General features: G+C 39.2%; 1 protein-coding gene across 2 annotated transcripts; it reads right to left on the bottom strand.

Moving 5' to 3' along the window:
* Nucleotides 1-2,098: 2,098 nt before the first annotated feature.
* On the bottom strand, nt 2,099-12,675 carry LOC141405776 (uncharacterized). 2 transcript variants are annotated; one of them, XM_073990472.1, is made up of 4 exons: nt 12,460-12,675; nt 2,938-3,122; nt 2,699-2,883; nt 2,099-2,543 (listed from the first exon to the last, which is right to left on the bottom strand). In XM_073990472.1, the coding sequence occupies exons 1-4, from the start codon at nt 12,464-12,466 to the stop codon at nt 2,135-2,137; spliced, it is 786 nt and encodes a 261-aa protein (XP_073846573.1). In that variant the 5' UTR covers nt 12,467-12,675; the 3' UTR covers nt 2,099-2,134. The 2 variants fall into 2 exon arrangements, with proteins under 2 accessions (XP_073846573.1, XP_073846572.1); XM_073990471.1 differs by lacking the exon at nt 12,460-12,675 and adding an exon at nt 11,533-11,736.
* Between the last annotated feature and the right edge of the window lie 353 nt (nt 12,676-13,028).

A 13,028-nucleotide genomic window follows, 5' to 3' on the forward strand; every position in this document is an offset into this window, starting at 1 on the left:
GACCGAAAGGTGTAAAAACCCCTACGGCGACATATGTAGTCTCGAAGCGATCCACCGATTTGGTCCAAAATTTGGCCTTCGTTATATTTTGTCCAAACTTAGTTTCAGTAAAAAGATGGCAACCTCCACAACCTCCTGCAGCTCAGAATTCAACATGTGCCTGCCTGCAATTAATGTAATTGCATAGCCATTTCTTCGTCGTACGACACAATGTGAAGATCAAGATGTCTCCAACCAGACTGCATGACCGATTCTATCAAATACCTCTGACAAGTCTAGGGTAGGTCTTGTTTGGTTTAAGCCGTTTGTAATGCTATTGACTAATCCATAATGGTGATGTGCTACAGAAAGTTGTTCAGTCAATCTGTAAGAGGGGCTATGTGGGGATCCCTATGTTACCATGTTGGAAACTTTCGGTCTGCCTATAGAAAAGCATCATGTAGAAGACTTGATGTACCTGCCATAGACTCTCCAACAATCTTTTCCTAAGTTTTCCGAAAGATAAATATGAATCTCCTTTGCCAGCTGGTTGTCAGGTTTTGGTAGCGGAACGTGCATTTCGGAAATTGGGCCTTCAGTGTGAAATTCTGTTTGCCTTTTGCCGCTCGTAGGATAATGGTTTTAATATCCTTTTCTCCCTGTCTGGTACATGAGGGAAGTGGCTGCAGACTGATGGTATTGTCAATGTCGTTCATGAAGCCATGTCAGTTTGATTTTTCTTTTCAACCGTAACGAGAATCGGGAACTCAATGATGTTGGCACCTCCGAAACTTACAGCGATGTTACTCTTTTCTGTGGCCCAGAGCTTTTGTGAACCAGCTTTACATGTGTCCAGATGTTTCACTCTCACTTCTCTGAGATTGTTGATTTCGTCGGACAGATTGGGGATTCTTGGATCATCTAGATATTATTGGCGAATCTCGTCTTATTGTTCTGCGAGTCTTGCAGCAGCTGTTGAGAAATTGGGTCTTCATTGTGAAATTCTGCCTGCTGGAATCGAAACTTTTGCCGGTCGTAGGATGTGGTTCATAATATTATTTCTCCTGTCTGGCAACTGAGTTAGCTGTAGACTGGTGACAATATCTATGCCATTCATGCCATGGCAGTTAACTTTATTGTAATGAATGACCGTTTCTGTGGCTCCACAGAGTCGCTAACGTAGGGAATTGGTTTATAGTGAAAATGATTTGCATCTTTGGGGGTCACGCTCTTGTAAAACGATTAGGTAAAGGTGCTAACAAAATTATATGCCAAATAACTTGCACCCAAGTGTGAATAGCATCTTTGGCAACGAACAATTTGCTGGGATTTAAATATTCCCCCTCAAAGTATGCTCATCAATTTATCTATTTAAAACACCTTGTTATATACATGGTCACATTTGAAGTATAGATGACGTTCTAGCATCCTTCGAATCTCGACAACACTATTGCAAAAATCTATTCCAATAATTTATTTTTTAGTTCAATGTTCCGGAAGACCTAGTTTATACTCACATATTCCCTTCTCTTTATTCTCGTTTCATATATAATAAATAATTAATTGTGGGATGTGTGGGACTTCGATAGACTTCTAATTTTTCAATGTACCTCTTGGGGCATAACAACTCAACGCGAAAGAGAATTAATTAAATAAATAATTTTATTTAGTAATTTTTATTTTATAAGTCTGTTGTTGCAATCTTTGAAAGTCGGATCTTCTTCTTGTGGTCCTTTTATTCAATATAAGGTTAAATTTGAAATAAAGATGGCGTTAATATCCTTCAAACCTACTAACTTATAGTCATTCCAAAATGGAATTTTTCAATATCGAGGTTTCTGAATACCTCGTTGACACATATTCTCTTCTGCTTATCCTCTTCACATATTTTTCTTAAGCAATTTTCGTTTCATAGACTTGTTGGGGCAAGGTTTGAATGTCGCAACTCCTTTTTGAAGTTATCTATTTAGTTTTATTCAAATATTCCCCCTCTAAGTATGCTCATAAAATTATCTTCCACAACAAATCTTGTCCAACATAAGATTAAATTTTGAAGTACAGATGGTGTTATAAAAATCTTCTCTCCAATATTATTGCTTTGATAATCCGCAAGACTTCATTTATTCCCTTGTATTCCCTTTTCTCTTTATTCCCATCACAAATACAATGACAAATAATTTTCTTTAGTAATTTTCATTTTATAGATCCGTTGTGGCAAATTTTGAACAGCTGCCAATGTCCCTCCATGATCGTGATAGAAATCACAATAACGAACTTTTTCAAAATCGGCAAATTCTCGGCGCAAACGCATGCGTTGTAACTCGGTAGAAGAACAACGCTTCAAATCATTTTCAATTTTATGCATACATGGGCGGCAAAGATCCAATTCCGTATTAAAATCATGCCAATAATCTCCTCTCGGGATCTGTTCACATTTATGACACTTGGCTACATTTAAGGGGCTGCAGATCACCTTGATGGCAGGAAGTATTTTGCGCCGACTGCCAAATGCTGATGATATGCGCAATTGTGGTCGTGCTACGTGGTGCGGATAAGTTGAGGGGCTGAAAAGCAGGTGTAAATGAAATTTCTTAATGGATTATTCAAATAGAATACTTTCGAATAAAATAATGGCTGCTTTGATACAAGCAAATAATTCTAATTCACTTTAAGTTAAAGAATTTTAAAAACAATAACCCATTAAAACGTTTTTACTCACGCTGGTGTTAGAAATCTCTCATTTTCTCTTCTTGCCGCCCCCGTATTAAAAGGTTTGGCTGCTTCTCCTAAGGGTTTCCTTGTCTCCACATCATAGCTACCCACACATGGCATATTGGCATTTGAGGGACCCAAGAGTCGTGGTGTTTTACTGGCAAATGCCGAATAGCCCAATTTTGAAGGCCACTATAAAAAATTTCCTCAAATATTTTTGTAGTTCTAAGAAATCTCAGGTCTTACCTTTAATTCCAAAAAATCTCTCTCATCCACTCTTGTCGCTGGTCCAGGACTCAAGAAAACATCTCCCTGATGTTGACGCATAAACGATGTTAAACATGGTCCCCTTAGGGGTAAAGTTACCCGTTCTAAACTTGAACCAAATGCTACACGGGGAATTTCCGGGGGATTGACAACATAAATGAAGCCTGGAAATGGAAGGGAATACTTTTGCAATAAATATTTTTGTGTACACGTCAAAGTTTTCAACAGAGTGAGGGGAGAAGCTCTCAGTGTAATTGATATGCAAGAAGTCTCCCTTTTTATACCCTCCACCATATGGAGGGTATAATTAAATTTGTCATTCCGTTTGTAACACATCGAAATATTCGTCGGAGACCCTATAAAGTATATATATTATTGATCAGCATAAAATTCTATGTCGATTTGACCTTGTCCGTCTGTCCGTCCGTCCGTCCGTCAGTCCGTCCGTCTGTCTGTTGAAATCAAGATACAGCTCGCAATTTTAAAGATAGAGAGTCAAAATTTGGTACAGAAGTTGCTATTACATGCAGGATGGTTGGTATTGAAAATGGGATATATCGGTCCACGTTTTGATATAGCCCCCATAGAACGGTACCTCCCGATTTTCGGTCTTTTTAAGGTTTTAGCTTCATTATCACACCGAAATGGCTGAAATTTGGTACGTAGTCTTCTTTAGAGGTACAAAACTTTCTTCCAGAATTTTGTCGGTGCCGGTCCATACCTTCATATAGCCCCCATAGAACGGCACCTCCCGTTTTTCGGTATTTTGAAGGTTTTCGCTTCATTATCACACCGAAATGGCTGAAATTTGGTACGTAGTCTTCTTTAGGAGTATTAAACTTTCCCCTAGAATTTTGTCGGTATCGGTCCACACCTTCATATAGCCCCCATAGAACGGTACCTCCCGATTTTCGGTATTTTGAAGGTTTTAGCTTCATTATCCTACCAAAATGGCTGAAATTTGGTACGTAGTCTTCTTTAGGGGTACACAACTTTCTCCCAGAATTTGGTCGGTGTCGGTCCATACCTTCATATAGCCCCCATAGAACGGTACCTCCCGTTTTTCGGTATTTTGAAGGTTTTCGCTTCATTATCACACCGAAATGGCTGAAATTTGGTACGTAGTCTTCTTTAGGGGTATAAAACTTTCCCCTAGAATTTTGTTGGTATCGGTCCACACCTTCTTATAGCCCCCATAAAACGGTACCTCCCGATTTTCGGTATTTTGAAGGTTTTAGCTTCATTATCCTACCAAAATGGGTGAAATTTGGCACGTAGTCTTCTTTAGGGGTACACAACTTTCTCCCAGAATTTTGTCGGTGTCGGTCCATGTCTTCATATAGCCCCCATAGGCCGGTACCTCCCGAATTTCGGTATTTTGAAGGTTGTGGCTTCAATATTCCTTCGACATGGCTGAAATTTGGTATTTAGACTTCGTTGGGGGTACTCAAACTTCCCCTTTAAATTTGTCGGTATAGGTTCACGCCTTTATATAGCCCCCATGGAAAGGTACCTCCCGATTTTTCGTGTTTTGAAGGTTGGGTGTTCAATATTCCACCAAAATGGCTGAAATTTGGTATTTAGTCTTCAATGTGATATAAAACTGTTCGCCAGAAATATGTACCTCCCGATTTTCGGTACCTCCCGATTTTCGTAATACTGAAGACTGCGACGTCAATATCCAACCGAAATGGCTGAAATTCGTTATTTCGTCTTCCAAGAGAAAATATTCCAGAAGAGTATTATCAGTATAGGTCCACGTCTTCCTATATCCCCATAGAAGCGTACTTCTTGATTTTCGGTATTTTTTAAGTTTTAGCCAAATTCTCTTACCGAAATATAGGAAATTTGGTATTTAGTCTTCTTTGAGCCTAAAAACTTTCCGTAAGAAATTTGTCGGTATGAATCGACGTTTTGAAATAGCCCACATAGAATGGTGCCTCACATTGTTTTACCGAAATTGCTGAAATTTAGTATTAAGTCTTCTTCATACACGAAAGGAAACAAATTATTCCATTTTACTTCAATACAACTTGTGGTGGAGGGTATAACAAGTTCGGCCCGGCCGAACTTAACGCCGTTCTTACTTGTTCTCTTATGAGACCTTCGTGGAATATTTCTCGCTGATGAGTGGCTAATATGTTTATACTAATGGCGTAATACTAAGTTTACATTTACGAAATCCACTCGATTTCAACTGTCAATTCCATTGCATAAACGTCAAATGGAATCCAATGGATTTCATATGAGTTTTCATTTGACGTATACGCAAAGAAATTGACAGTTGAAATCGAGAGGATTTCGTAAATGTAAACCAAGCATAACGGTTGAAGTTAAAACCTTTAAACTTTTGGCAACACTAAACGTCTTATTGGCAACACTGCTTATCGGAAACTCTCGAGTACAGCATGTACTACTTATTGGAGACACAAACCACATAGGGAAAGATCTTAACGGTTTGGCATCTCATTTCGTCTAATTAGAATGATATTCATTATGCGTGTAGAAGATCCCATCCATTCCAATTGGAAGTTTACTGATCTGATTTCTCAAAATAGCAAATTGCAGTAATTTTTATGGAAAGAACTCTCCCAGGCCGTAGGAGGAGTTTTTTTTATAAAACAACTTCCTCATGCCTTGAAGATCACATTTTTTCGAGAGGAAATTTTTACTTGGCCATTTATAAGGTCCATGAGATGGTTTTTAAGAGAAACATACATATGTAGATATTTCCTAAAGAACTTCCCAGGATGGAAGAGACTCTAAAGGCCAGAAAGCCAGCCGCTTATGTGTCGAGGCCTTAGGGTTATCTATACAAAGAAGGCCGTCTAAAGGTATTGTAAGCTTTAAAGACCTTTCAAGGGTTTACTATGGAGAAGACTTTCCAGGGTCTACTACACAGAACCTTTCCAAGATCTTCTATGGATATAAAACCTTGCAAAATCTTCTGCTAAAAGTCTTCTAGGGGTGGAAGAACATCTTAACACCTTCCATGACTAGAAGACGACCTTTTAAGGGTCTCCTATGGATAGAAGAACTTCTATAGATCCTCTGTAGATGGAAGTCATTCCATAGGTTTTCTGTAAATGACATGCCTTCTGCGGATAGGAGACCTTCCAAAAATCTCCTGTGGATAGAAGACCTCCTGTGGATAGAAGATCTCTAAATTATTCATATTATTTACGTCTGCGAAGACCTCAAGCGGTCTTCTGTTTTCAATAGAAGTCAATAGGCTTCCGTTGTCCACAGACAACTTTAAGAGGTCTTCTATTGGCAATACCAGACCTCAAACGGTATTCTGTAGCCCATAGAAGGCCACAAGAGGTGTTCTGTTGACCACTGAAGTCATCAGTAGGTATTCTGTAGCCCCCTAGAAAACACCAAGAGGCCTTCTGTAACCCATGGAAGGCTCAAAAGGTATTCCGTAGCCCATAGAAGGCAACAAGAGGTCTTCTGTTGACCATAGAAGCCATCAGTAGGTATTCTGTAGTCCCATAGAAAACATCAGGAGGCCTTCTGTAACCCATGGAAGGCTCAAAATGTATTTTGAGCCATCAGAAGCCATCAGTAGTTCTTCTGTTGACCATAGAAGCCATCAGTAAGTATTCTGTAGTCCCCTAAAAAATACCAAAAGGCCTTCTGTAACCCATAGAAGGCTCAAAAGGTATTATGTAGCACATAGAAGGCCTCAAGAGGTCTTCTGTTGACCATAGAAGTCATCAGCAGGTCTCATAGAAAGCACCAGGAGGCCTTCTGTAACCCATGGAAGGCTCAAAATGTATTCTGAGCCATCAGTAAGTCTTCTGTTGCCCATAGAACCCACCAGTAGGTATTCTGTAGCCCCCTAGAAAACACCAAGAGGCCTTCTGTAACCCATAGAAGGCTCAAAAGGTAGTCTGTAGCCCATAGAAGGCCTCAAGAGGTCTTCTGTTGGCCACAGAAGTCATCAGTAGGTATTCTGTAGTCCCCTAGAAAACACCAAGAGGCCTTCTGTAACCCATAGAAGGGTCAAAAGATATTCTGTAGCCCACAGAAGACCACAAAAGAACTTCTGTTGACCATAGAAGCCATCAGCAGGTATTCTGTAGTCCCCTAGAAAACACCAAGAGGCCTTCTGTAACCCACGGTAGGCTCAAAAGGTATTACGTAGCCCATAGAAGGCCACAAGAGGTCTTCTGTTGACCATAGAAGCCATCAGTAGGTATTCTGTAGTCCCATAGAAAACATCAGGAGGCCTTCCGTAACCCATGGAAGGCTCAAAATGTATTCTGAGCCATCAGAAGCCATCAGTAGGTCTTCTGTTGACCATAGAAGCCATCAGTAAGTATTCTGTAGTCCCCTAAAAAACACCAAAAGGCCTTCTGTAACCCATAGAAGGCTCAAAAGGTATTATGTAGCCCATAGAAGGCCTCAAGAGGTCTTCTGTTGGCCACACAAGCCATCAGTAGGTAGGTATTCTGTAGTAGGTATTCTGTAGTCCCCTAGAAAACACCAAAAGGCCTTCTGTAACCCATAGAAGGCTCAAAAGGTATTATGTAGCCCATAGAAGGCCTCAAGAGGTCTTCTGTTGACCATAGAAGTCATCAGTAGGTCTCATAGAAAACACCAGGAGGCCTTCTGTAACCCATGGAAGGTTCAAAATGTATTCTGAGCCATCAGAAGCCATCAGTAGGTCTTCTGTTGACCATAGAAGCCATCAGTAAGTATTCTGTAGTCCCCTAAAAAACACCAAAAGGCCTTCTGTAACCCATAGAAGGCTCAAAAGGTATTATGTAGCCCATAGAAGGCCTCAAGAGGTCTTCTGTTGGCCACACAAGCCATCAGTAGGTAGGTATTCTGTAGTAGGTATTCTGTAGTCCCCTAGAAAACACCAAAAGGCCTTCTGTAACCCATAGAAGGCTCAAAATGTATTCTGAGCCATCAGTAGGTCTTCTGCTGACAATAGAAGCCACCAGTAGGTATTCTGTAGCCCCCTAGAAAACACCAAGAAGCCTTCTGTAACCCATAGAAGGCTCAAAAGGAAGTCTGTAGCCCATAGAAGGCCTCAAGAGGTCTTCTGTTGGCCACAGAAGTCATCAGTGGGTATTCTCAGGTATGCAGAGAACTGTAGTCCATAAAAGACCTCAACAAGACTTCTGTAGTCCTTACACAGGTTTAAACGTCTTCTGTGGATAGAAGAACTTCCAAAAATCCTTTGTAGAAAAAATAAAGGTCATTTCCCAACATCAAGTGGTCTTCTGTAGCCCAAATAAGGCTTCAAGAGGTCTTCAGAAGTCCTTAGAAGACCTTACGAGATCTTCTGTGGTCAATAGTAGACCTCAAAAGGTATTCTGTACTAATTAGAAGACCTCAAGACCTCAATAGGTATATTAGAACAAAGAAGAAAGAAAGTAAACCACACATTGTTGTCCATAAAAGACCTCAATAAGTCTTCTGTAATGCTTTCAAAGGTCCAAAGGTCTGCTGTAAAAAGAATACCTTCCAAAGATATGTTGTGGAAAATAAAATTTCCAATGGTATTCTGTAAATAGAAGGCCTTCAAATGGTCTTCTGTATATAGAAGACCTTTCAAAGGTTTTCTGTGGACAGAAAACCCTAGGGCTTCTGTGGATAGAAGACCTTCCATAGGTCTTCTTGGAATAGAAGACCTTTTAAAGGTCTTCTACGGACAGAAGACCTTTTAAAGGTTTTTTAAGAATAGAAGACCTTCCGAAGGTCTTCTGTGGATAGAAAACCTTTCAAAAGTCTTCTGTAGATACAAGGCCTTCCAAAGATCTTCTGTGGACAGAAGACCAACCGTGGATAAAAGACCTTCAGAACATAGAAGACCTCCTAAAGGTCTTCTGCGGATGGCAGATCTTTCGAAGGTCTTCTGCAGATATCAAAACTTTCGAAGGTCTTTTGTGTTATGAAGACCTTCCAAAAGGTATTCTGTGGATACAAGACCTGTCAAAGTTATTTTGTAGATAGAACGCCCTCCTTCTAGGGCTTCTGTATATAGAAGACCTTTCAAAGGTCTTGTGTGGACAGAAAACCTTTCCAAGGGCTTCTGTGGATAGAAGACCTTTCGAAGGTCTTCAACGGACAGACGACCTTCTTTTATGGATAGAAGACCTTCTAAAGGCCTTCTGTGGATAGAAAACCTTTCGAAAGTCTTCTGTAGATACAAGGCCTTCCAAAGATCTTTTGTGGATAGAAGACCTTCCAAAGAGGACCTAGAAGACCTTCAGTAGATAGAAGATCTTCTAAATGTCTTTTGCGGATAGCAGACCTTTCGAAAGTCTTCTGTGTAAAGAAGACCTTCCAAAAGGTGTTCTGTGGATAGCAGACCTTTCGAAGGTCTTCTGTGTAAAGAAGATCTTCTAGGGGTAGAAGACCTGCCAAAGGTCTTCTATGTCCAGAAGGCCTTTTATGGGTAGAAGACCTCACAAAGGTCTTCTGTATATAGGGATTTTCCAAAGGTCCTCTATGGATAGAAGGTTTTCTAAAGGTCTTCTGTGGAAAGAAGGATATCAAAGGTCTTCTATGTATAAAATACCTCTCGAAGGTTTTCTGTGTTTAAGGGTCCTCCACAGGTTCTTTGATGGAAGACATTTCAAAGCTCTTCTGTAGATAGAAAATCTTCCATATGTGTAGAAGACCTTTTGTGGAACCTTCAAAAGGTCTTCTGTGGATATAATACGGTCTAAAGTTGTTATCTGAAAAAAAGAACGTCTAATGATCTTCTGTGGAAGACCTTCCAAAGGTCTATGGAAAGAAAACTACCTAATGGATTTCTGTTGATGAAATACCTTTCAAAGATCTTCTGTAAGCAGAAAAACTTCCAAAATCCTCCACAGATTCCTTTAGATAGAAGACCCTCCATAAGCCTCCTTTGGAAGAAAGACCTTGCAAAGGTCTTCGTTTGATAGCAGGCCCTCCAGGTTTCTATAAATAGAGGGCCTTTCAAGGGTATTATATGGATAGAAGACTTTCCACAGGACTTTTATGAATGTAAGACAATTTGGAGTTGAATTAGCCATGTCCGTCCGTCTGTCTGTCTGGCTTGCTGGAGCGCACGATAACTCTCGAACGGATCAACCGATTCGGTCCAAAATTTGGCTTTCTTAATATTCTGTCCAAACTTAGTTCAAGTTCGAAGACGGGTTATATCGGTCCACTCGTTCCGGTACCTCCCTCACAAAAGTTCGGAAATGTTCGGAAAATTTGTGCGCACGATAACTATTAAAGGAAGTAACCGATTTGGTCCATACTTTGCACATCGTGAAATTTCTACCGGACTTAGATGAGGTTTCAATATGGACTCAATCGGTCCACTCCTTCGGGTACCTCCCACACAAAATTTCAGAAAAGTTCAGTATGGGACCTGCTATCGAATCACTTTGATTTTTGTAGCAACTTGTATTCACTGTCCCCATACGATGCTATAAGTTTCATCAGGGGCAAGTCCATACTTCCTGAGAAAATAGCCTGAAAGGTACAAAAAAAACCTATGACACCGTGTGTAGTGGTTGAAGCGCAAGATAACTCTCGAACGGATCTGCCGATTCGGTCCAAAAAGTAGCCTTCGTAATATTTTGTGCAAACTTAGTTTAAGTTCGAAGATAAGCCATATCGGTCCACTCCTTCAGGAACCTGTCCCACAAAATCTCAAAAATGTTCGGAAAAATTGTGCGCACTATAACTCTTGATGGGAGTGACCGATTTGGTCCACATCCTAATATATCTACCAGATATAGATCAGGTTCGAATATGGACTATATTTATCCACTCCTTCGGGTACCTCCCACACAAAATTTTCGATAAATTCACTTTAAGACCTGCTCTCGAATCACTTTGTTTTTTGTTGAAACAACTTGCATTCGCTGCCTCAATTACGACAGTAAAATTTTTTTCAGGGGTAAGTCCATACTCCTTGAGAAAACAGCCCGAAAGTTGTAAAAAACCCATATGCCACCATATGTAGTGGCTGGAGTGCTCGAACCGAATACTGTTCGTCCACACTTTGGATATTATAATATTTCTTCGAATATTAGATGAAATTCGAAGGTGGTGCTTATAGGTCCATTCCTTCCGATACCTCCCCCACAAAAGTCGAAAATATTCGCTAAAATGGTACGCGCGATTTCTCATAGACGTAGCAACCGATTTCGTCCAAACTTTGGATCTCTAAATATTGTCGAAACTTAGTTTATGTTCAAATTTGGGCCCTATCTGTCCAATCCTTGTGGTACCACCCACACAAATGTTCAACATTTTTGTGTGGTTAAGGGTCTGTTCGAGGATCCTTTGGACATTTTTACCGAAGGTTTTCCTAGTTGCCCTGTTTACAGCGATATTATGTTTTTCGTAGGCTACTGTGATAAAAAAAGCCATATGTATCGTTATCCCCTCAAATTTTTGAGCTTTAATCCTATCTATACTTTTGTCGGTTCATACGCCCAAATTTTTGAAAACCCCCCTGAACAATACGTTTTTTTTTTGGAAAAAAAAAGTATTTCGATCCACACAGGCTGAGGGTATATCTCAAAGCCGACTGATACTTTTTTACTTGTTTTGTTTTCTCTTTCATACCTCTCTGCTTAGCTCGATTTCGTATCAATTGACTTTCTTTGCGCTGAGCCCTTAACTTTATCCTTTCCTCTTTGGTTAATTTCTTTAAAAACATTTTGTTTGTTCACTTTTACTTTCCCGGCGAATTTCTAACACAAGATGTTTACACTGAAACTTGACACAAACAACTGAAATGAAGGTTATGTGAAACTAACGCAGGACCAGCTACCATGACCTAAGCCTAAATGGATTTTCAATACCGAAGTAAAAACAAACGCAATAGCTTGGATAACAAATTCGCTTGCACTAAGGAAGCTAATGGTTGTTTAATTGGCCTCCGTCGTACCAACGTGAATTCGAATTATTAGAATTTACACCACCATCATCAAATCAATGGTATATCACGCACTTGCCTGAACAGGAATCAATCGCAGAATGGCACGCATTCCTCGGTGTTAATATCTCATAGAATAATGTTTTGTAATACAAAGTTGATGGGTAATCAATAAATATCTATGTACATATGTATGTATATATGCCATGAAATAATAAATAATAAAACAGATTAAGGTTAAATGGTTAAACTATGAACTGTCGAAAAGGTGTAGGGATCACGATTTAGGTTATGTGGTTAAATGTTTATATTAGGAATTTCACAAATGGATCATTAATGCTCGGAATTCCAATAATAACCTTACTGATGCTTTGAAAATACTAATACAAAATAGATTCACCTGTAAAAGTGTCATATGCCCATGTCTGTTTGAAATATCCAACCTACGAATTTCAAAAATTAATTTTAGTTTGGCAAATATAGAAGAAGTTTTGCAATTTAATATTCTCAACTATTAAGTCCGTCTATACTTTTTGGATTTAATATAAAATCCGGCTAATAACATTTTATTAAAATACCTCATTTTGTTGTTTTTCTTTTTGTTTTGTACATACCTTCCATATTTGATTTAGATTCGTTTTTGACGTATTTAAGTAAAATTGTAAATTATTCAGTCTTTCTCCATTTGAAAATGTAAATTTTGCAGTCCGCAGATACGTTCAAATTTTGTGAGATTTCTTTGCGAAATGACAATATTTGCGTTGTTTACACGCTTTCTTTCCGCTTTTTAATTACAATTCCCACAGAAGAAGAAGAAAAACCAAATAAAAAAGAAAACATTAATAAAATTTCAAAATAGTTTTTTTATTTTGAAAAGTTTTTTTTTCTTGGCTCCTCTTTTGCATTTTGTAGAATATGCAGAGGTGTAGTTATTTGGGGGCGATTTGGAGTTTTTATAGAAGAAAGAAAGGGTTCTTCTATACAAACTTTCTGCAGGAAAGGGTGCTTCTATACAATTTTTTTGAAAGAAAGGGTGATTCTTTACAAACTTTCTGGAAGAAAAGGTACTTCTTTCTACACAAACATTCTGAAAGAAAGGGTGCTTCCAAAGGCACTATCTAAAAGAAAGGGTGCTTCTGTACAATCTTTCTGAAAGAAAGGGTGCTTCTATACAACCGTTCTG

Source organism: Musca autumnalis, unplaced genomic scaffold (genome assembly GCF_047663935.1).
Source record: "Musca autumnalis isolate F117 unplaced genomic scaffold, ASM4766393v1 scaffold_5, whole genome shotgun sequence".
NCBI lineage: Eukaryota > Metazoa > Arthropoda > Insecta > Diptera > Muscidae > Musca > Musca autumnalis.